Below are 24,954 nucleotides of genomic sequence, written 5' to 3'. Positions count from 1 at the left end.
GATCTCCTGCGCCAATGTGGCCATATTGACATGGGGATTCAGGGAGTTATTCAAAATCCCCAAGAGCTTGATGTGAATCAACAGTGTGATGCGGCAGCTAAAAAGGCCAATGCAATTCTAGGCTGCATCAATAGGAGTATTGTATTTAGATCAAGGGAAATAATAGCACTACTCTATTTTGCTTTGGTCAGACCTCAGCTGGAATACTGTATCCAGTTCTGGGCACCACAATTCAAAAGGGATGTGATTCTATGATTCTGTGATTCACTCTGGCCACCTACCGGGGGCTGCTTTGTTAATGGAAGTGGTGAATCCATTCTAGGCTCAGAGCTGAACCTTGTACAGTTTCTTTAACATTTGGACTAAAACTCAGAGTAGTTTCACTAACTGACATGGAAGTCGCCAACTGAAACTGAGTGGATTGGATGGCCCTTGTGGTCTCTTCCAACTATTATTCTAGGATTCTATGAGTGTGAGGAAGAAACAAAAACAGCGAGCCTCATAGTACTGCCAAAGAACACAAAACTAGCCAATGTGCAGATAACGTCAGTTTATTTTGCCAAGAAAGTCAGCAATCCAAAATAATCTCTTACCAATATACAAAAATAATTAGAAGCATTGGGAGCAGCATCTCATTTTAAAGAAAACAACCACAAAGCAAGAGTTTTCCCCCCTACAAATTCAGTCAAATGAGGGCAGGGAAATGCTTTCTCATATACATGGCTCTGTTGGATGGGGGGGGGGAACAATTCAAAAAACCTGGAAGGGTGAATAGTAGTAGATTAATGTCAACTGATTAATTGGTTTTCTATCAGGACCTTAAAGGTGGGATAGATTGGAGCATTGTCTTAATATGACTGTACAGGCAGGGTAAAATGTCTGTTTTGCGAATGCTCCTACCATAAAAGCTGCAGTGCATAGTGGCCTTCTGGAACCTTCTTCACAGAGAGATTCATTCAGCATCCTTGGGGCTTCCAAGACTCAGGAGGCAAGCATCTGTGGGGACATCGTACAGTATCTTTCCTTGTAAGGTGCATAGTCTATTGCTCTCCTTCCCGGTAATTCATGCTCACAGTCATTGTCACAATCAGTAAGGTCAATACTGAGAGACTGCAATGGCCAAAATCAACCAGCCCAAAATTATTTCAATCAAATATATATATATATATATATATGGTGAAGGATTAATTTCACCTCCACCCTTGCTTCTTTCCACCCAAATCAGGCTTTCTCAATCTAGCACCCTTCTCAAGTTCAAGGTTGAACTTAACTTTAACATTAATTTAAAAAAAAAAAACCCAATAAGAAGCTTTTGTTATGGAGGGCACTAGGCTTGGAAAAGACATACATTTTTTGGGAAACATATAAATATAATATATACTCTCTCTTTCTCTCTGTGTGTGTGTGTGCGCGCACAAAGAAAAAAACTGTTTATGTGTGTGTCTATATGTGTGTTTTAAAGGAGTTTATTGCTTTTTTAAAAAGAAAGGATTTAACTACACACAGATCGCAGTATGTTTTGCAGTAGTGTTGTGTAACAAAACTACGATACAGAAATAAGTAAAGATATAATATTCTGATGAAACTCCATTTTCAGGCTGACAGGCCAATCTTGATTGTGGTACCTGCAAAGAAATGGAATGGTTTTTAAAAAAAATTATCTGACTGCCTCACTTTTTAAAACTACAATTTCCAGAATCTCCCAGGCAGTACATATAGCCAGTCCATGCGGGATTCTAGGAGTTACAGTTAAAAAAGAATGACAATTAATGCCCTCAATGCTCTGGGCCATTATACAAGACCCTTACCATCACCACCCTCAATGTATCTTCGCAATAACTGTGAGTTAGATTAGACTGCTCCATTTGTTCTCAAAGTCACTCAGGTCCAAAACACACTGCAGAAATAACCCAGTTTGAGACCGCTTTATATGATAGGGAATCCTAGGAACTGTAATTTTATAAGACATTTAGCCCTTCTCTGTCAGAGAGTTCTGGTTCCACAACAAAGTACACCCCCCCCCCAGGATTCCCTAGAACTTAAAGGGCAGTTAAAGCCGTCTCAAACTGGATTATATTTGCAGTGTGTTTTGGATCTCAGTAAATTAGTGCCTTAGTGGGATTTGAACCAAGGTCTCATTCAGCAGTACAACTATTGGGAGCTATACTGCGTCCCCATAGCAATTCTGCCTCTCAAATGAAATTGGTTCACAAATTGGAAGAACTAGAAAAAGATTATGTCTGCCAAAGTGGAAAGTGGTAGGAAACGAGGAAGACCATATTATAGGTGGATGAACTCTGTCACAGAAGCCATGGATGCCCTGAGTTTGCAAGACCCAAGCAGGTCTATTGATCAGGACTCATGTGGGCTTCTCATTTATTGTGCCACCATAAACCAAAATCAGCTTGATGGCAAATAACAACGATCGCAACAATCATTGGGACAGAAATTAAAACAAAATCAAATTCATCCCATTTTCCTTCATTCCCCAATTTAGCATTGCAGACAGTGAGACACTGAGAATTGTTTATACCGAAGGCCCATTCCTTCAGTTTAGAGAGATCCTTTTGTAACTCTTCACAGCCCCCCTTTCTTCCTTTATTTATTTATTAAATTATAAATAAATTATATAATTATATAGTTATATAATTATAAATGATTATATAATTATTTATTTGACTATAATGTAAGCAATTGTTTTAATTTTAATTTTTAAAAATTATCTGACCACCTGGTATTGTCAGAAAACTTGGGTGCCTCAGGGCTCTTCCCATCTCCAGATCCCTGTAAGGACATGCTGGAAAGGTTTGACTCCAACACATTACTTGTGTTAAGGGAAGCTTTTCCAGTTGTGGAGAAAGCTAAAACTAACATGGCTTAAGAAAAACAGCGAAGTTTGTTAACTTACCTGAGCTCAGTTCCCAATGAAGACAATCCAGATTTATGGTGAAGTTTGCACAAGAAATAGCTCACCATCTACATTTACCTGGCAAGATGAGAATTAGAATAAGGGACTTTGCTGAATACTAGTCAGGAAACAAATGGCAGTTCTGCAACTTTAACCATCACACTTGGCTAGGATCAAGGCAAACGCTCCCTTGTACTGACCCTGACCACTGAATAGCCCAGTGTTGTCAACTGCGGCTGGTAGCAGCCAATAACAAACTAAGTTATAATGACAATGTAATGAGGGATGATTTCACTCGTTTTGGTTATACAGTATCTGTAACTGTTCTAAACAGATTGTAAGCCTGAGGGCAGGGAACTAACTAGCAATTTGTAAAGTGCTCTGAAAGCATTTCTAAAGAGCAGGGTACAAATACAGTAAATAAATAATAATAAATATATACCCAAAAGGCAACAAATCATGTCTGATCTTAAGGCAAATCAGGGTCAGCTCTGGCTAGTATTTGGATGGGAGAACACCAAGGAATACCAAAGGTTGTAGGCTATAATTCAGAGGAAAGAACTGGCAGAACTCCCTCTGAGTATTTCTTGCTGAAATTCTATGAAATTCATGGGGTCCGTATAAATTGACAGGCAACTTGAAGGTGCATCCCTATACACATGTTTGGCTATTTTTTATAGTTTTATAGGAGTGTGGTTTCACTAAGTGGTGGAGGGGAAACTACATATGGTCCAAGTGCTGGTTTGTACTATGCTTTCCTGCCCTGTTGTAGATGCTGAGGTGACAACAAAGTGGACAGAAAGAATACATTTGAAACTCACAACATTCTGATGTTTTTCCTCAAAGAAGAAGCTAAAAAGAAACTAGACTAGTTACTTCTGAGGAACAAAATTATTTTCTTAAGATCATAAATATAACTGTACCTAAGTACTAGAGTGAGGAGCCAGTGTGGTATAGTGGTATGAGAGCTGGACTGTAACTCTGGAGACCACGGTTCAAATCCCTGCTCAGCCATGGAAACCCAATGGGTGACACTGGGCAAGCCACACACTCCCAGCCTCAGAAAAACTCATGATAGAATTGCCATAAACTACAGGAATTACTTGAAGGCACACAAGTACTATGGTGAGGGCCCTTCGAAGGTTTGACTGCAGCCATATACTATAAAAGTAACTTTCCAAGCTCTCAACTTGATGTGCAATCTGCTCTTTCTTTTCTACCTCATGTCCTTTTCCTGGCCACTCTACTTATACACTTTCGTCCCTGTTTGTACTTTGGGTTGTTTAACCATAAATAGAAAATCAAGATTTTTTTAAAAAAAAAATATGAATCAAACCACTCATTGTGAAGAATAGGAGAGCCGACAGTAGGCATTTGTCAAAGATCTGGAATGGTCTGAGAGAAAACATGTTTCACTTGATTAATTGAAAATTACATTTATAGAAGCCACTTTGAGAATCTAGAAAGACAGGTGGGAAATTTCACTGAGAGGAATTTTCCCAGCAGCTGCAGTTCAGAGCCTTCAAAGATCTCAAGCTTCCCACTTCCCCTCACATCACTGATGGGTAATGCTTGGTAAGATATGGGGGACATAACATATCAGAAACAGGTAGCAAACATTTCCCAGTACGAGGACACTGTAGTTACCTTTAACAAAGGTATTGTCCTATGATAGATATTCAGATGTTTCTTAATGAGGAATATCCCTACCTTTGTCTTTGCAGTTCTCTAGGAAGCAAAAAAAAAAAAGAAACAAAAAAAGATAATGTATTTTCCTTACCACGGTAGCATTAAACATTTCCACAGCAATCTCAGTAGATTCTGTTGTTTCCATGTCCAACTCAGAAATAGGCAAAATTATTTGGGTTGTTTCGGAAGATGAAATATCTAGGGAGACATGGGAAACATCTGTTAGTGATTTGTAAACAAATGCCTGCAGATCATTACTCATTTCTGGAGTGATTTTAGGTGGTCACCAAAACAAAAATGACCAGAGTAGCCTTCTCCAACCTAATTGATTCTGAATGTGTGGGATAACAGGCTCCCACCTCCCCATCCAGAAACACTGTGTGGGATGATGGGAACTGCTGTCCAGCTCACCTGGAGGAAACCTGGTTGGAGAAGGCCAAGAGAAAGCCAGCTAAATTAGAGGAAAGTTTTTTTTCTGGGTAAATATTTCCTACTCATGACTTAAATGTTTTTGTATAACTATTAACAGTCTTCCACTTTTACTGATGGGATTATTAGTTTATGGTCCAACTGGCCTGCCCAGCTATGCTGGTGTAGGTGGTGGCGGTGGCCTTTATGATGGTCAGAAGTGTTAGTATGATAGTGAAGTCTTTTCCCCCAAGAGAGAAAACTGAAAGGGCAACTGTCTCTGCTGCTCCACCAGAGCAAGTCATTAAGAGCCATCATGTTCATCCGCATGTAGAAATAATCCAGTCTGACACCAGTTTCAGTGCCATGGCTCAATGCTATGGAATTCTGGTATTTGTTTTGTGAAATATTTAGTCTGTTCTGTCAGAGTGCTCTGCTGCCACAACAAACGCCAAAAAAACAGGATTCCACAGGATAGAGCCCCAGCAGTTAAGGTGGTGTCAACTGCATTAATTCTGTAGTGTGGCAGCAGCAGCCATAGATATATTTTCGTTGGTTTAATGAAGTTAAGGATCTAAGAATCACAAGTCACAATTTAACCAAGGCTTTGCTGACCTAATCAATGCTCACCAATAAACAAGGTGAGCCCTCTGTTCTTATGTGCCTGGCATGTTTGTTCAGTACCTTCAAAAAGAATTTAATCCTGATTTCCAGCTGGAGGTCCAGTTGCATCCATTGCTTTGCTATGAGAAGTCTGGACCTCCCTGCTGCAACCTGTCTTTTCTTCTTTAAGAAATAAACCCAAACAATATTGTGTTCAAAGAAACAGACCATTTGAGAGTCACACAAGAACAAAATAAGAGCTGTGTTAGATTGGAACAAAGGCCTGATCTAGTCCAGCTTTCTGTTCCCTCACTGATTCATGTCCAATCAGTAGCTCATAGGAAGCCCACCAGGACATGAATACAAATACACCTTTCATCTCACACTCCACAGCAACTGACACACAGAGGCAAAATATCTCCATAGCCATCCTGACTAGTAGCTATTGATAACCCTATCCACCAGGATTTTATCTAGTCCCCCTTCTAAAGCTCTCCATGATAGCAGCCGTTACATGGCAGTGAGATCCACAGTGTAATCATGCACTTTCTCCTCACATCTTCCCATATTGTGCACATTCCTTCATGTGCTGAGGGGCCTCTCACCTGCATGAGTCTTTTCATGCCTTCTAAGCTGGGAACGTCTAACAAACTTTTTTTCACACTGGGGGCACTCATAGGGCTCTTCGCCTGTATGAGTTCTCTGGTGTATATGGAGGGACACTTTCTGCTTGAAGGTTTTCCCACAGTCAGGGCAAGAGTACAGTTTGTCTTTGCTGTGGGTTGCCTGGTGTGCCACCAAGGAAGCCTTCTGGTTGAAGCTTTTCCCACACTCTTGGCACATGAATGGCTTTTCCCCTGTGTGGATTCTCTGGTGCCTGGCTAAATTGCTTTTATTATGGAAGCTCTTCCCACACTCGGTACATAAAGATGGCTTTTCGCCCGTGTGGACCCTCTGGTGCGTACTGAGGGATGACTGTTGACTGAAGCTTCTCCCACACTCTGAGCACTGATATGGCTTCTCTCCTGTGTGGGTTCTCTGGTGCAAAATAAGGTGACATCTTGAATGGAAGCTTTTGCCACAGGTTGGGCATGGATGGGATTTCTCTTTGGCTGGGGTCTTGTTGCTTGTAAGAAGGGGATCCTCACCATTAATGCTTTTCTTGGTGGATTCTGGTGGAATCTCTCCCCTATGCATCTTCATGTGGAAAAGGAAGCCTTTATTGCGTTTGAACTTTTTGCCACACTCTGGGCAGACATACGGTTTCTCCTTGCTATGGGTTGGCTCATGTTCAATGAGACACACTTTCTGAATAAAACTTTTCCCACATATGGGACAGCTGTATGGTTTCTCTCCCGTGTGGATTTTTGTGTGTCTCATCAGATTACCTTTATTGGAAAACCTCCTCTGACACACAATACATGAATATTTTCTCTCTCCCGTATGGACTATCTTGTGTTTACTCAGAGCCTGTTTATTAATGAACTTTTTCCCACATTCAGGACACTGAAAAGGCCTCTCTCCTGTGTGGAGTCTCTTATGAACAATAAGGGACACACGACTCATGAAACTTTTGCCACAATCAAGGCATTTATAGGGCTTCTCTCCTGTATGGGATCTTTCGTGCATGATAAAGCTCCGTCTCCAAAGGAAACTTTTGCCACAAATGGAGCACTGATAAGTCCTCTCCCTCTTAAGAATAGTCTCGTGGCTCTTCTTTTTGTGTTTAGTCAAACTGTTTCTATACCTGAAGCTTTTGTCACATTCGGTGCATTGATATGGTCTCTCTCCTGTATGGATCCTCTCATGTAAAACAAGGAGATGTTTCCAATAGAAGCTTTTGTCACAGTGCGAGCATTTGTAGGGCTTCACTCCTCTGTGGCGTCTCTCATGTCCAGTCAAGGCACATTTGGTTTTGAAGCTCCTACCACACTCAGGACACAGAAAGGATTTCTGTCCTGCATGGGTATTTTGGTGAACGACAAGGGCAGCTTTTCCATTGTAGCGTTTCCCACAGTCCAAGCATTGATATGGTCTCTCATCTGTATGCATCCTCTCGTGTTCAATAAGAGAATATTTAAAAATAAATGTTTTGCTGCAGTGTGAGCATGCGTGTGGTCTCTCCCGTGTGTGAGCCCTCACTCTGTGGGCATTCAGATATTTTTCTAAGGTGAAACTTTGGTCACAATCTGTACATTTGTACAGCTTCTCTGCTGTATGGATTTTCTTGTGTATCCTAAGTAATGATTTCTGATTGAAGGTTTTCTCACACAGTGGGCATGAGAAAGTCTCTCCTGCATGGATTTTCTGGTGTACAGCAAGGGATGTTTTCCATGGGTAGCTTTTCCCACACTCCAAGCATTCGTATGGCTTCTCTCCAGTATGAGTCCTCTGATGTGTGATAAGGGATGATTCCTGACCAAAGGATTTTCCACAGTCAGAGCACTGATAAGGTTTCTCTCCTATATGAGATTTCTCATGTGCAATAAGCTGTCCTTTCTTATTGAATCTTTCTTCACACAAAGAGCATCCATATCGCTTGTCTCCTAGATGAGATCTTCTGTGTTCAAGAAGGAGTGATTTATCACTGAAGCTTTCCCCACACTTGGAACATCCATATGGATCCTCTCCCTCATGAGCCCTTTCATAAAAACTGAGGTTAAGACCCTGCAATTCATCCCCTTCAGCCTCTTCCAGTGACGTTCCACTGCCAGTGTCTGCTTGCTCAGATCTTTTCATTTGACAGCTTTCCACTTCATTCTTCTGTACTTGGTCATTCTCTGTTGGATTCAACAAAGAATTATTATTACAACTGTGTTTACTTAAGAGATTAAAAATATACATTAAAAAATTAATATCCTGAGAATACAGAAACATAGGAAGAGCTATGTTGGATCAGACCATAGGCCTATCTAGACAAAATTGTTTTGATACAGAGGCCCCCAGAAAACTACCAGCAAGACATGAGTGCAACTGGCACCATCCCTTAATATAAATAATTTAATAAATAAAGGTATTGGCTATGCTGCACGTGAATGCCCAAGCAATTTCAAGACATATGGAAAAATAAAAACCACCCACATATGTGTTACAAAAATGTTATTACCACCACCACCACTACTACTTCATATTGTGTACCTCCAGGTTGTTTCCAATTTATGGTGACCCGAAGGCCCTATCGTGGACTAAATACAGTGGTACCTCGGGATACGAAATACCCAGGTTACGAAATTTTCGGGATACGAAAAAATCCCATAGGGAATTATTGTTCCGGGTTACGAATGTTTTTTCGGGTTACGAAAAAACTTTTGGTGCTTTTTTCGGCTTTTTCGCACGGAATCGCGGCTTTTCCCCATTAGCGCCTATGGCAATTCGGCTTACGAAGGCTTTTCGGGTTACGAAAGCGGCCGCGGAACGAATTACTTTCGTAACCCGAGGCACCACTGTACCATAAAGGCAGATTAGTACTTGGATGGAAGACCACTAATGAATACCAGGTGCCGTAGTCTGTATTTCAGAGGAACAGACAAAACCACGTCTGAGAATTATTCCTTGTCTAAGAAAACTCTATGAAATTCATGGGGCCATCAAAAGTGAATAGGTGACTTGAAGGCGCATGCACACACAAGGTTCTAGCATGAGGATTTCTTGGCAAGATTTATTCAGAGGAGGTTCACCATTGAAGTTGAGAAAGTGTCACTTGCTCAATGTCAATTGGTGGGTTTCTGTAGCTAAGGGGGTTTTCAGCCTTGGTGTCTCAGAGTCCTAGTCCAATACTCAAAACCACTGTACCACACTGGCTCTCATTACAACTACCACTACTACTTCTGTTACTTCTGTATGTGTGCCTTCAAGTTGCTTGTTGACTTCTGGAAGCCCCATGGGCCAAGAGGGATGTGGTGGGGGAGTGCACCCTCCAAGGTCTCCTGATAAGGCAGTACAGCCCCCTAGCTTTCCACTGTTGCAGTTTAATTCGCAGTTGATTTAACTCAATAGGATTTGTGTGTGTATGTGCCTTCAAGCCACCTTTTGACTTATGACAACTTCATGAAACTCATACAAAATATCCACCGAAACCCTTGCTGAGAAAAAAGGAAATCTAAGTAGAAAACATTTTTGAGGTATCAAGAAGGGAGGAGATAATAAAGCTAAATCTGGTTTTGCTTGGTGACAGATCAGAACAATTGTATCATCCCTCTGTAACACCACTACATGTTTTGTGTAATGAAATGGTCTAACCACATATTTCTGATTGGCTACCTGGCATTATCTTCTTTTCAGGCATGTCATTTTCCTCCGCATTCCCACAATTCTCTTGTGCATTTCCCCCCTCACTTTCATTTGGTGATGCCACACAAGGATCCCCTGAAGCACTGCAACCCCACACCTCACCTAGTAGAATGATCAAAAACAGGAGAGATAAACGTGAGCCTCAATTAAACATACAAGAAAGAATCATAGAAAAGATGCAAGGAAGAAGCACGAGCCTCAATCTAGCCCACTCCCCACATAGCAGAGGGTTTGAATAGACAGCCCTTGCAACTTTGTGATTCTATGAAGATATCTCTTTTCTGCATCTACGTGCCACTTTTTCTTCCAAAGAGCTCAAGGTGGCATAGAAGGTCATTGTTTTAATAATTGTTTTAATTACCCCCCCCCAGTTCCCATGTTTTCTTCATGCCAACCCTGTGAGGGAGTAACTAACTCCATGTCACCAGTGATTAGAATAGCTTATTAAGGAAGGTTGCCATACTGCAAAATGGAAAGAGCTCTTATACCGTTAATGGTTGTGTGGAAGAGGGGATTTCAGCAAGTATTGCTTGTCCCAGCAGCTAACAATCAACATTTGCTCAAATCCTCTCATCTACACAACCATTAAAAGGTACAGGCGCCCTCTCTACCTGGCAACCCTAAAATGCAGTCTTCAGTCCAAATCTACTGCTACTACACCACAGGGAATCAAACAAAACATGCCACTACAGAAAATGCCGTACTGCAAAAGCATGTGCAATACAGTGGACCCTTGTTATCTATCTGAGTTTAGTTCCTGGACCCCTCTGTGGATACCAAAATCCGTGGATGCTCAAGTCCCATTAAATACAAGAGCCTAGTCAAATGGTGTCCCATTTCTAAAATGGCAAAATCAAGGTTTGCTATTTGGAATTTATACTTTTTTGGAATATTTTCAAGCCATGTATACTTGAATCTGTGGATAAAGAATCCATGGATACGGAGGACTGACTGTAATTTGCAGCCTGGCCTTCTCCCACAAAACATGCAGAGAAGTAGCCTGGATGTTATGCAAGTGGGGGCATCTGTATAAATGCATTATTGATCCTCATGACAGTTATTTCTATTCAGTTTGAATGGCCTCAAAGGAACTGACATCTTCCACACTATAATTGTCTTCTTTGCTCTAAGGCAGCAGACAAGACATGCCTGACAAAGATGGATTACATGGAGGGCTGAGGTAAAAAAATGTGCCCCAAAATGATTTAGTTGCTCAAATCCTTCCAATAGCATACAACTTGTCTTCAGGGATAACTCATTTGACCCACAAAGAATAACTCAAGCTGTCTTGTCTATTATCTCTGTGGCTGCATCTGCACTGCAGAAATAATCCAGGTTTGACACCACTTTTAACTGCCATGGCTCAATGCTATGGAATTCTGGGAATGGCAGTTTGTTGTAGCCCCAAAGCTCTCTGACAGAGAAGCCTAAGTATCCCACAAAACTACAGTTCCCAGAATTCCATCGCATGGAGCCATAGCAGTTAAAGTGGTGTCAAACTGGATTATTGTTGCAGTGTGGCCACAGCCTATGTCTGCTTTGAAGTAAACACCAACACATTGCTCTGAGGAAAACACAGATTTTCCTTTCTCTTTTCTTCCGTGAGGTAAAATTTGGCTTCGTCTCTTTTGTACCCGAGACAGGCTTCTGCCTAGCAAAAAAGGGCCAACCCAGGATTAAGAGCTGGCAATATTATTGACCCTAGCAATATTAGGAATATCGACTCCAAATCTATACACTGACAGACCATTTTTTGTTAAAGGCTGTTTTCTTCTTTAAACCCACAATAAAACCAATACTTGACAACCCTCTATTGGTTTATGCAAATATTAACCAATGACTTGAGAACATCATACTACTTAACGAAGATTGCATCCGTACTGCAGAAATAATCCAGTTTGACACTGCTTTAACCACCACAGCTCAGTGCTATGGAATCCTGGGATTTGTAGTTTGTTGTGGCCCCAGAGCTCTCTGACAAAGAAGGCTAAATAGCTCACACAACTCCCATCCCCAAAATTCCACAGCACTGAGCCATGGTAGTTAAAGTGGTATCAAACTGGATTAATTCTGCAGTGTGAACGCAGCCTAAGAGTGTAATCCTATATAAGTTTACTCTGAATGAACCCCCATTAAATTTGCTCAGGCTTCCCTTAATTTTTCTCTCGCTCTGTGAGCCACTTTTTAAAAAGTGTTTTCATTACATTTTAAAAAAATTTTGTCTTTTCTCCACAGCGCTCAAGACAACAGTTTCCCTCCAAAATAATTTTATTATCGTTACAACAGCGCTGTGAAGTAAACTAAGCTAACAGAAAGGGACTGCCACCCAAATTCATTCGCCGAGAGCTTCAAAGTTAAATGGGGACTTGAACTCGTGTCTCTTCAGATTTTCATACAACATCATAATCATGTGGCCAATCCAATGTGTGTTTGTTTATTTATTTATTGGATTTATATCCTGCCTTTCTCCCCAAATGTTGTTGGACTGCAACTCCCAGCATTCTTCACCATGGGCTATGCTCCTGGGACTGGAAATTCAATTATTTTGTTGTTGTATGCCTTCAAGTCATTTCCAATTTATGGCGACCCTATCATAGGGTTTTCTTGGCATGTTTCTTCAGAGGGGGTGTGCAACTGCCATCCTCTGAGGCTGAGAGAGCATGACTTGCCCAAGGTCATGCAATGGGTTTACATGGCTCAGCCAGGATTCAAACCTTGGTCTCCAGAGTCACAGTCTGATAACTAGACATTAATTTACCTCTGGAAAGTCGCATGATGCTCATCCTGCTCTAGCCACTATACTATGTTATCTCATAGTAGACAAGTCACAATACTATGCTCCTTTACCCTGGTTTCTGTACTGCCTCACCACTCCAAAATGGGTACCCACTTTCAACAGTCTCAGTCACAAAGGAGACGTTTTCCTGGGCCAATCCTTCTTCTGACACAATAAGGCCTTCATTTTGATTGCTCTCCACCTGGGTCTCTTCTGCCGGCTCATTTTCTGGAAGACCAAGAGGAAAACCATGAGACCCCCAAACAAAAGAAAATAAATGAGAAGCCATAAAGGAATATATGCGCATGTTAGGAAATTATTTCTGAGCTGAGCTGTGAAAAATGTTCAGCCAGTTGTAAGAAAAACTATTTTTAAAATGTTATTTTCTTTTATTTGTACTCTGCCTTTCTCTTAGCCCAGGACCCAAGGTGGCTTACAACAAATTAGAAAATAATACAGCTAAGGAATTATTAGGACAGAAGTTTAAAATAACAATTTTATTAACAGCACAAGGTTAAAACCTGTTCAAAACACATTTAAATCATAATAATGATAAAAAAAGGACAGCACACCCCATTAAAAGTTCCTTCTGACCCGTCAGTTAAGAGCCAAAGGGCTGTCTAAGTAAAAAGATATTTGACTGCTGGCAGAAAGAGAATAAGAGGGGGCCAGTAAAACAAACAGGTTTGTTTCAAAATAACTCCAAAACCCAGGGTTTGGTGTTTTGTTTTGTTTTTTGTTTAAACCAGAGTTTGTTTGTTTTTACATTAATGGTTTAATGAATACTTTGACTTTTGCCTAATTTTAGAGCAGAACAGACCTCCCAAAAAGGGAGGCCTGCTGGCGCCTGTTTTTCCTCCACAGGGAAGCCGCAGCCGCCAAACCGCGTGGCTTCCCTGTGGAGGAAAAAGAACCTGCAAAAAGTGGGTTCTTTTTGCCCTGCAGGGTGGATGTCACAAGTGTGTCAATGGCGCACCTGCGACATCACAGACACGAAGCAATGTGCGGACGCTATGGTTAGGAACCGTGCGGTTGCCACGTGGCCCCTTAACCCTACTATGGAGCCAGCACGGCGCTTTAGCACCGTGTGTACCACACCATATTAATACCGTGAAACGTTTTATGTATTAGGAAGCTTGATCAACCCTCCCTCCATAACTGTCATCCTTTGGCCTGTGAGGGAGTGAACAGGCAGGCCCAACTCCAACAGAGCTAGCCTGAAGAAGAAGAGCCCACCCTCCAGTCCATCTGCCTTGGTCCAAGCCTCAGAGGGAGAGAATAACCACTGGACTTCATCCCCTTTCCGACCACCATTCCCTTCTCCTTTTGTGTCGTGTCTTTTAGATTGAAAGCCTGAGGGCAGGGAACCGTCTCATTAAAAATAATAATTGTAAGTCGCTCTTATAGCCTTTAGGGCTGAAGGGCGGGGTATAAATACCATAAAATAAATAATAATGCTCTTTAACATTAACAATCCCAAGTTATTGGGTTTTGATATCATTTACATCTTTCAATAAAACTCTGGGAGTTATATTGACAAGTTTAGAGCCTATATATAAGAGTATTTGTTGTGGTTGTGTGACTCCCAAGTTAACTTATCGCAACCCTAAGGCAAATTAACCATACGGTTTTTTTTGGCAAGTTTCTTCGTAGAGGGTTTGCCATTGCCATCCTCTGAAGCCGAGAGAGACTTACCCAAGGTCTCTCAGTGGGTTTATGCTTGATCTGGGAATCGAATCCTGATCTTCAGAGTCATAAACCAACACTCAAACCACACTGATTTATATAGAAGTATGGGACTACTCCAAGGTAGGACTAAATCAGAAAATTCAGTAGTAAAATGAAGTTCAGATGTAATGGCCACTAGCTTAAATGATATTTTTTCTTTAAAATTGTTCTTTTAAAGCAAGTTGTTTTGGTGAAACCTATGGATTTGCTACTGAATAGTATTTCTTGCACAATAAAATAAAGGGATTGAAAATAAAGAACTGATACCAATATTGGTCTGACAATAAACAACTACCAATAAATTGTTAAGATTAAATTTTAAATATTTAAGCAGTTATTGTTATTCCAGTAAGAGGGTTAGGAAATAGTAATATTAGCCAGACTTAATTAAAATTCAAGCAATCTCATACAGGGGAATATGGTATTTCAGAGCCTGTACAGACAGGCTAAAATAAAACTGCTTCAGGTCACTTTGAAGGTATGTTGTTTGAATGATGCATGTGTCCTAAGAGGCCAGAAGCTGTGCCAAAGCAACACTCCAGTCCTAAGGACTGGAACACAGCTTTGGCACACCTTCTGGCCTCTTAAAACGCATGCATCATTTAAAGAACATACCTCCAAAATGACTTAAAGCAGGTCATAACCAACACTTTGAATATTATTTTTAATAGCATCTGCCTGGCATCTTGTAGCAGAAGTATAAAAAATTCATACCTAGCTCAGGAGCATTTTCATCCCCCTTCTTCAGAGGGCTTGTGTCCAAGGGAGGTTTTTTTGTCTTGGAGATATCAGCTGCCACCTCCTGAAATGAGAGAGATGGGATGCATATTCATGGATGAATTATTTTCAACAACTCTGTACAATCCCAACTATACTCAGGTCCAACTGCAATCTATATGAAAAGGTTACTGGAGATCTAGGGAAAAAGACAAACCCTGAGTATGACATTTACTAAATTGTTACTGTGTCTATCTGTAGTAATTCAAACCAAATATAATTACAAACAGTAGGTGGTGGGAAAGATATTCTGGCATTAGACCTCAAAGAGCTCTTGCTAAACAGAGCAGGAATCTTGGTCTCGTATAAAGAAAGATACCTTAAGGCAGGACAGACATTTGGTGGTGATGTTCTATTTTCATTTTACATTAGGGAGAGCAAATATTTTTCAGAACCACCTTGAACATTTTATCCTCACAACACAGAAGTTTGTAGGATTTTAAGGCCAAGAGACCTAAACTTCATCTGCACTGCAGAAATAATCCAGTTTGACACTACTTTACCTGGTGTGGCTCAGTTCTATGGAAATCTGGGATTTACAGTTTGTCGTGGCACCAGATCTTTCTGACAGAGAAGACTAAATGTCTCAAAATTACAGTTCCCAGAATTCCATTGCACTGAGCCATTGCAATTAAAGTGGTGTCAAATTGGATTATTTCTGGAGTGTGGATGTAGTCCTACTAAGCTTCAGAGAGGCATGTTGTAGGGATTTGAGCTGAATGTTTCCTGTCTTGATCAAAAACCTCTTTCTAGAATCAGAGAACTGGGGCCACATCTGCACTGCAGAAATAATCCAATTTGTTACCACTTCAACTGCCATGGCTCTGACTGCACCAGAGCTCTGAAAGAGAAGTCTAAACGTCTCACAAAACTACAGTTCCCAGAATTCCAAACCACTCAACCATGGCAGTTAAAGTGGTGTCAAAACTGGATTATTTTTGCAGTGTGGATGTGCCCAGGGAGATCACTGGAAGCCATCTGGGGCAGCCCTCTGCTTTATGCAGGAAAATCAGAACTGGAACTTTCACAAGAGATCGTTGTTCAGCTTCTGGTCTGAAAAAAATCCTGCAAAGAAAGCACAACACTTTGCCAGAAAGTTGTTTCCAAAGGACAACAGCTCTTGCTATGAAGGTATTTCCCCTAATGTGCCACCCTCTTATTCCAGGGAAGTTTAACATTAAACCATTTTAGGAAACAACGCTTCAAGATTGGGTTAGGAATTAAATAAATCTTGATTATCAAGCCTCAGTAAATAAGATTAGGGTATCCTTGCATAAGCCTAAAGGACAATGATTCCCACCTCATCTTTTGCCAGCTCTCTAGGAAACCTTCTTCCAGGGCTACCGCTTCAATGCAGTTTGCTGGTTTCTCTTTCCTGACATGGTCTTCAGTATTCACTGACAGATGACATTCTAAAGTCTCGGATATTTTTGGACCATTCAGTCACTCTGAAACTACCAAGAAGAAATGCTCTCACCTTCTGACCTTGCTGACTCTTCAGGAAATCCTCTGCTAGGGCTACAGCCTGGTCACAATTTGCTGGCCCCTCTTCCTTGACGTGTTCTTGCACCTCCTGGGGCAGGATGGCCACAAATTGCTCCAGGATCACCAGCTCTAGCATCTGCAACTTCGTGTGTCTTCCTGGCTTCAGCCACTGGTGACAAAGATCCCAGAGCCGGCTGCACACCTCACGGGGCCCCTCGACTTCGTGGTAGCAGAAGCTCCGGAAACGCAGGCGCTGTACATCAGGGTTGATGGCCTGCTCTTCTGGGACATTTTGTGTTGGTTTTTCCATGAATTCTCTCTTGGTCCTAGCCTGGAGAAGACGAAGGCTTTTTCGGGCTTCAAAGTCTGCTGAGCCTTGGTCCCGTCTAGATGCTACCCGAAGATCTAAGGCAGAGGAAGCTGAAGGGAAGGGGAGAAAATGTCAAGACTTACACTTATCCCTCCACATTTGTGACTTTGACTTTTGCGGATTTGATTATTCACAGATTTTATTAATATGTTCTCTCTAGGAATATCTAGGTCCTCCAGCATAACCCAATGGTCAACATTAACCATAAAGAGGTATCTTGGATCCAGGTCTAAACACAAAATTCATTTATACTTCAGATACACTTTATACACATACCCTGAAAGTAATTTTATACATAATTTAAAAAATAATTTTGTGAATAAGACAAGGTTTGCGTAAAGTGAACCATCAGAAAGCAAAGATGTCACTGCCTCAGCCATCGATGAAAAAAAGTTTTTGTTTTTGGAATATTTTGAATTTCAGAATTCCAGATAAGGGAGACTCAACTTGTACTTCAAATAGTTTGAGAGCATCAGTTTAGCACAGAACAATCGTGGAGGTGCTAACTCTCTTAATCCCACCACTTCAATCTGTCATCTACGGTTCTGCTTTTAACAATATTTATTGTTTGGTACAGGGCTTGGAAATAACTTATTACAAGTAATGATGTCACCTATACAATACTTTCGTAAAATTATGTAGTGGCTGGTAACAGCTTATAGCAACTGTCATATCTAAAATTTGACCACAAAAGGGAAGAGGAAGAGTATTAATTAAATTCAATTAGATAACCTTTGGTTTAGCCTTAACAAGGCACCAAACAAGTTCTGCCAAGTGCTTGGAGCCATTCTCTGTCTCTCCACTTCTCATACATCGAGCATCTGCCGGCTATGAACTTTATGAAGTCAGCTTGCTGGTTCTACCTGGGCTTGCTGGAGTAGAGTAGGAATGTTCTAGTATCACGATCTCACGCTTGGAGAATGATGCTTGAACTTCGCTGTCACCAGGTTCTGGTGGAGGGCTTGGTTTGGGAACTGGTGCCTTACGCTGGGTGAGGGTCAGTCTCTTCCTAGTGCTAACCCTTTTAACACCCTGTCGAGGAATTTAAAAAATACACACAGTCTCCTTACATTGATATTATGAAAAGATAAAATGACCCAGGCTACATTGTAAGTAATTTATTCTAAGCCAGTGTAGCTGAAAATCTCCCTAGAAGCCGAGATGATTAAACTGAGTTTGTTGTACTTTGGTCACATCTTGAGAAGGAACAACTCATTGGAAAAGATAGTAAAGCTAGGAAAGGTAGAGGTAAGCAGAAGGAGAGGAAAGACACATGCCAAACGGATGGGCTCTATTAAGGAGTCCACAGGTATAAATTTACAGGACCTAAGCAGAGCAACGGATAGGTAGTCTTGTAGATGTCTCATTCACAGTGTCGCCATGAATTGGGATCAACTCAAGGGTGGTTAATACAACAACAAAAACAACAGTGCAGGCAAAATCTGGGAGGGATGAGACTGCTATGCAACCTGCTCAAAAACTATGGAAGGTTTCACCATGACTATCATGGTGGCTTTTGCCAAGGTTCCTGTCACCTCCACACTTGCTGACCAAATGTTTGGAGCAACCAGGGTGCTTATGGTGGAAAAGGTCCTAGGTTCTGTCTGCATGGCACGGGGAAGCCTGGAGTATCCTGGTCCCAGAGGATACCCTCTCCCATGCAAAGGCCCTCTATTCTGACACCAAATGGCATCCCACTGAGCTGCCTGGCCTGTTTGCTGCCGTCGCCATGGGCCATTTTGCTCTGAAGTCTGAACAGGTTAATCAGCCTCATTCACATGGCAGGATGGGTTGGCAGCAGTGGTGGAGTCAGACACATTTCGAACAGCCACCTGACATCAGAAGATCTGGGGAAAGTAACGACTTTGTCCCCCCTGCAATAAGACGGGTATATCCCAGTGTTGGTGCCAGATGTTGTCTGGTCTGTTTGCACCACAACTAGTGTTCCTGCAAACATTTCCTTCAAAATTAGCAATATGCACTTGTGAAGTGAATGAACCACATTGGGCAAGTCTTGCATAACTAAAGAAAAAAAATGGAACTCTGGGAGGAATTAGAACCTGTATTTCCCAAGTCCCATTCCCACACCTTCACAAGGCAGATTGTGGGTGTAGAGCTATGTTTAGTGGGCTTCGATCCTCTAAGACTCCCTGAACCCCTCTTCCTGCCCACTACCAAAGCTAGGGATTGGCTCTGCTTTGTTTATTCATCCTTCTACATACATTGCAAGAGTAACCTGCACTTTTTAAAAAAGCACCCTTTTCTTATTCCTAGTAGAGGAAGACCTACTGCACAATGGATTCCCTACACAGGTTTGATCTTATAACCAAATAAGTTTTGGTATATTCCTATATAAAACTGGCTTGACAGTGCTTACCCTTTTTAGTCGGCCAGGTATCCTAAATAGAGTTGGGACTGCTCCAGGCTTTAGGACTCTTCTCCCAGAAGCCACATTTGCCCAAAAATCAGTCTTTTTGAAATGCTCAGAACAAACAACATCAGTGTACGATGGAGAAAAGTTTGGACGTCTTATATTTGCAAGCCATTTTTTTAATTGGCCTTCCTTTGTAAGAGGAAACCTGCATTGTGTTGCAGAAAAAAAGAAAGAGAAATAAATCTCACATAATCAGCTAGGAAACAGTTGATTTCTTTACTGATATAAAATTTGCATTTAGGACTTACATGCCCCACTAGATCAGATAAAGAATTAATCTAGTCCAGCGCTCTAAAGCAGAGCTGCATTGACTCTGCAGAATTGATGGAATCTGACATCACTTTAACTGCCGTGGCTCAATGCTTTGGGATTCTGGGATGTGTAGTTTTGTGAGATAATTAGTCTTCTGTGTCAGAGACCTCTGGTACTACAGCAAACTATAAATCCCAGGATTCCATAACATGGACCTATGGCAGTTAAAGTGTTGTCAACTGCATTCATGCTGCAGTGTAGCAGCAGCCAGATTAGTGTTTCAAGGAAGTCCACAAGGAAAGCAGGAAAATGAAGAAAAATGAAGAAAATAGGAAGTTATTCATTTCACCCCAAAGGCTATCAGTTTCATACTAAAAATTGAAAAATGTGTTGGGAGGAATAAGACACACTTTGCTTCATTGATTTCTGCCTGGTCTGAAGTGCCCTGCAAACAGAGTATGGTTTATTAGCCAGAGACAAACTGCGATTAAAAGCCTTATCTTTGCTTAGAAATGCTGATTTGTTTGAACCACTCTTTTCATTGCTACTGAACTCAGAATGGTGTCTTGTCTCATTTCCTTTCTCAGTTTGAACATTTCAAAAACGAAGTTAACAAAAGGCGTGTAAGGAAAAACAGACCACTCAGAGGAAACAAACTATGACTTGTTGGGTTATTTGTAGGACAATTCACATTTAAGCCAACAAACTATGCTAACATAACCCAAGGATTAATGAGATGCACAAACACAGACAATGTTAGAAAGGTCACCCAAAAAATCCACAGAAAAGACCCCAACAACCTACCTGTGAAAGGTGACATGAGTGCCGTGCCAACGGCGGTTTTGGCAGTTGGCCACCGAGCAAGAATTTGCCATGTTTATTCTGGTTTTATCTTGGAGGTGGAGCCTTCAACACCCAAAATAACATTTAGGTTATTATTTCTCTGTTCAAGTCCAATTTCTTTGATGCATTTAAAGGATATAAGTGAAAAAAGTGAAGCCAGTCTGATAAATGGGACAGAAGATCTTTTATTGTGGCCACTGGCCTTACGGGCGGCAGTTTGATTTTTGGACAAAACACACCGTACCGCCAATGTGGTAATTCTTTCAAATGTAATATACCTCTATGGCAGAGTGGTTTACGTGAGCCTATTGGCCAACTCTTCTCTACAACTTTGACAGTTCATGTATTTACTTCACAGACACTGCTTCAGGAAAACAGATCTGGTGGGTTTAAACTTCAAAGGAAAAGAATGAGGAGACACTCCCTGTGAGAAAAGAGAAAACAAAGAAGGCATTATCACACAATGGTGTTTCTAAACCTGTGTCGACACTCACCCAGTGGCTCACAATCGGGAAGAGCACAAACAAGATATGAGTCCAATGGAGGGATATACTGCCTCTGAACAATGAGGTTCAATTTTTTTTAAAAAAAATCATCACATTCGTTCCATTTGTTGTTGTTAACTGCCTTCAAGTGGATCCCAACTCATGGCAACCCTGTGAATGAGATATCTTCAAGACTCCCTATCCTCTGCTTAGGTCCTGCAAATTCATACTCGTGCCCTTCTTAATAGAGTCCATCCATCCAGCATGTGGTCTTCCTCTCTAATACCTTCTACCTTTAATAGCATTATTGTCTTGTCTAATGATTCATGTTGTGGCCAAAATATGACAGCCTCAATTTAATCATCTTGCCTTCCAGGCAGGTTTCAGGCTTGATCTGTTCTAGGACCCATTTGAAGTCTTGGGAATGAAGCAAGGAGGGAACACTGGTGGCTTCCACCTTCTTTCCCAAGGCTTCAGAGAGGTCAGGGGAAAGCCTTGGAAAGGAAGCAAGGAGGGTACACTGGTGGTTTCCTCCTTCGCTCCAAAGGCTCCAGGGAGCTCAATTATTCCCGAGTCCCTAGCTGTGCATGCGCACCCTCTGGCTGTTCCCTCCATAGTTGGCTTTTCCCTCAATCACAGGGAAAAGCCTGTGAGGGACGATGGAGAGGGAGGAGTGCACACCCACAACGCTAGGGACTCACGAATAATTGAATCCGCGAAACCCAAAGCCACGAATATCGAGGGACAACTGTAGCACCATATCCTTCCTCATAAAGACCCCAGGTTAACCAGCAATGTTTATGGCCCTAACCAGTGGCCATGCGAACATAGCCCAAACCTGTGCTATCCTGCTCTGGGTCAGTTTCTGCGCTGGTGTGGTGATGTGTGGGTGTTCATACCCACCTGCCACTACACCATGAACCCACTACCAGTGCATGCTTCACCATCACATCTGTTGAGAAGATCTCTATCGCTGCCCGTAAGGGAGGAAATGGCACACCTGGCTACATCCATGTGGCCATATGCCATTATCCAATGTCACAGGTTGCACCGTGGGTCTTCTCACCAGACGCGATGGCAAGTCTGGTACGGGGTGTGTGGAGCTGTCCGGTCTGCCAGCAGTTGCCACGGAGTTTCCTAGAAAGTCTGCAGCAAACAGTCAGCCTTTTTAGACTAGGTTAAAGCCCCTTTGGACCAAGATTAGACCGGATCCATTGGATTCACATCTGGTCTGCAGGATCCTGAGGCATCAGGCCGACAGGGAGCCCTACACAAAACACAATTAAATACAGTAACTACCCCAAAATCACAAAGATACTTTAACCACAAAAATTCTTTGGAAAAAAGATTGTAGAAGTATTCAAACAACAAAGGAAAAGATAGGCTGAAAAGCTATAGAATTCATACCCCAGTTACAGTATTTAAAGTCATTTCTTAACTGCCCTTTGTATATTCTGTATTACTCCATCCTCACTCTCATTATATGCAGTAAAAGCAAAGAAATCCACCACAGTCTCAGCCTGCAATATTAACATCTCACCCACACTGCAGGGTTGTGGGGTATACTCAGGGTGTATCTACACTGTAGAAATAATGCCGTTTGACACCACTTTAAGTACTGTAGCGCTATGGTATGAAATCCTGGGATTTGTAGTTTCCCAAGGTCTTTACCCTTCTTTTCCAAACAGGGCTGGTGCCTCACCATACTATGAATCCCAGGATTCCTTAGGATGGAGCCATGGCAGTTAAAGTGGTGTCAAACAGCATTCTTTCTACCCAGATGCACCCTCAGCTTCAACAGAAGTATCAGTTATTGATGTCTCTTAACAGGAGAAACAACTGAACCTAATGGCATCCTGCAGACTGACAAGTTTCTTGATTTATTGCGCTGAAAGAGACCCAACAGGGTTATCCCATTGGAAAACATTGAAGGCTGCACCGCAGGGCTGCAGTAAGCCATAGGCTCCCCCAAAGGGATGATAAGTACAGGTTGAGTCTCCCTTATCTGGAATTCCAAAATCCAGAATTATCCATATGGGTGGCTATGATAGTAGTAACACTTTTGCTTTCTAATGCTTCAATATACACAAACTTTGTTTCAAGCACAAAATTATTAAAAACATTGTGTGTAAGATTGCCTTCCAACTATAAGTGGTATACAAAACAGAACCTCTCACAAAACTACAGGTTCCAGAATTCCATAGCATTGAGCCATAGCAGTGAAGGTAGTGTAAAACTGGATTATTTCTGCAGTGTGGATGCAGCCGAGGTCACCTTTTATCTCATGAAAAACAACAGGAAAGAAGAAATGCAATCTGAGTTAGAAAGGAGGAAAACAAAGGAAGCTTTGTTTTCAAACTAACCAACCACAGCCAAGTTTTAAATCCTGGATTAGTCTATATAGGCTGCATCTGGACTGCATCAATAATCTAGGTGGACATTGTTTCAATGCCATGGCTCAATGTTATGGGATCCTGGGATTTGTAGTTTGTTCTGCACCAGAGCACTGACAGAGGCTGCTAAATATCTCACAAAACCAGAAATCCCAGGATTCCATAGCACTGAACCACAGCAGTTAAAGTGGTGTCAAACCAGATTATTTCTGCAGTGCAGAGTAGCCATAGAGTGTACTGCTCTTTTAAACTGCAAGCCACTTTAAGTCCCAATTTTGGGGGGAAATGGAATATAATAGTAATTCTAGTTTAATGTTCACTTTTCTATGTTTTTCAATTGTATTGCTCTTTTAAATGGCAATCCACCTTGAGACCCAGATTTTTGGGAAAAGAAGGATATAAATATAATAATATTAATAATAATACTAATTTAGTGTTCACTTTCATATGCTTTTAACTGTATTGCTCTTTTAAATTGTTTGGAGTCCCAGTTTTAAACTTTAAGCTGCTTTGAGTCCCAATTCTGGGGGGAAAGAAATATATATATATATATATATAGAGAGAGAGAGAGAGAGTATAATAACAACAACAATAGTTGTTGTTGTAGTAGTAAAATAATAATAATAATAATAGTAGTAGTAGTAGTAATAAAATAAAAATTAGTAGCCACAATTAGGATCATTGCAGAAGCCATGATCCTCCTCCTCCTCCTTCTTAGGCAGATTTTGTATGTAAAGGGCATGTCTCTATTATAATTATGATAGAATAATAAGAGAGGAGGGGAAAGAAATCTATGTTTTCCTTCCCTGCCAAGCCTAGACTTAAGCCTAGACTTAGGCACACTTAGAGAGAGAGAGGAGCAAAGAGAAGAGAACAAAATGGCTCCCCATTAAAGCAAAGGCTCTGCAGAGAGAGGAAGGGAGCGCTCAGTCCTCTAACCTTTTCCATAAGTCTAGAGTGAGGACGCGTGTCCTCCTCCATTGCACACCCACAAATACACGCATCACAGACCTGCTTCCTCCTCAGAACCCGCCGCGTTATTCTGGACCCTGTTTCCCCTCGCCTCTCCTTCTTCCCAGGCAAAGGCGCCCAGCCCCAGTTTCCTTGTCTCTCTCTCTCTCACACACAAATAGACACCACGGCCGCCATTTTGTGGCGAGGAATCGTCCACCCAAACGAAGCCTCTTTCATACGGCTTCCAGGCTCTTTTCAACGTAATAAAAATAACAGCGATACTAGCAATAATGTGAATAGACCAACAACTTCTTTTTTAGTTTAAATTATTACGACGGGCACGGATTAAAAATGGTTTAGTCCTGGTCTCCCCCCCTAAATGAGGCAGTGAAATGGTATCTTCCATGACAAGCAGGAAGGCGTAGAGGAGGTACCATTTTTGAGAAAAGGGGGGAACGCATATGGGAGATACCATTTCCCAAAAATAGCAAAATAATAGCATATAATATACCAATAATAATAATAATAATAATAATAATAATAATAATAATAATAATAG

The 24,954-nt window shown here is 41.4% G+C and overlaps 1 protein-coding gene across 6 annotated transcripts in view; it reads right to left on the bottom strand.

Moving 5' to 3' along the window:
* Positions 1 to 535: 535 nt before the first annotated feature.
* The window catches only part of LOC121921807 (zinc finger protein 585A-like), a 26,008-nt gene continuing 1,589 nt past the window's right edge, over positions 536 to 24,954 (bottom strand). The window contains exons 1-12 of one of the 6 annotated variants that reach the window (XM_042450374.1): positions 24,453 to 24,648; positions 20,525 to 20,987; positions 19,412 to 19,613; positions 17,898 to 18,066; positions 16,657 to 17,084; positions 15,117 to 15,204; positions 12,789 to 12,902; positions 9,869 to 10,000; positions 6,214 to 8,388; positions 4,689 to 4,795; positions 2,909 to 2,986; positions 536 to 1,625 (exon numbers count right to left, since the gene is read on the bottom strand). In XM_042450374.1, coding sequence (XP_042306308.1) covers positions 2,942 to 2,986; positions 4,689 to 4,795; positions 6,214 to 8,388; positions 9,869 to 10,000; positions 12,789 to 12,902; positions 15,117 to 15,204; positions 16,657 to 17,084; positions 17,898 to 18,066; positions 19,412 to 19,613; positions 20,525 to 20,595 — 3,531 coding nt within the window. In that variant the 5' untranslated portion in view covers positions 20,596 to 20,987; positions 24,453 to 24,648 and the 3' untranslated portion in view covers positions 536 to 1,625; positions 2,909 to 2,941. Of the gene's footprint in view, positions 1,626 to 2,908; positions 2,987 to 4,688; positions 4,796 to 6,213; positions 8,389 to 9,868; positions 10,001 to 12,788; positions 12,903 to 15,116; positions 15,205 to 16,656; positions 17,085 to 17,897; positions 18,067 to 19,411; positions 19,614 to 20,524; positions 20,988 to 22,048; positions 22,323 to 24,380; positions 24,649 to 24,954 lie in introns of those variants that run through there. The other 5 variants (XM_042450376.1, XM_042450375.1, XM_042450378.1 and 2 more) reach the window with 5 other exon arrangements.

Source organism: Sceloporus undulatus, chromosome 2 (assembly GCF_019175285.1).
Source record: "Sceloporus undulatus isolate JIND9_A2432 ecotype Alabama chromosome 2, SceUnd_v1.1, whole genome shotgun sequence".
Lineage (NCBI taxonomy): Eukaryota > Metazoa > Chordata > Lepidosauria > Squamata > Phrynosomatidae > Sceloporus > Sceloporus undulatus.
This window is presented reverse-complemented; position numbering and strand designations above follow the sequence as displayed.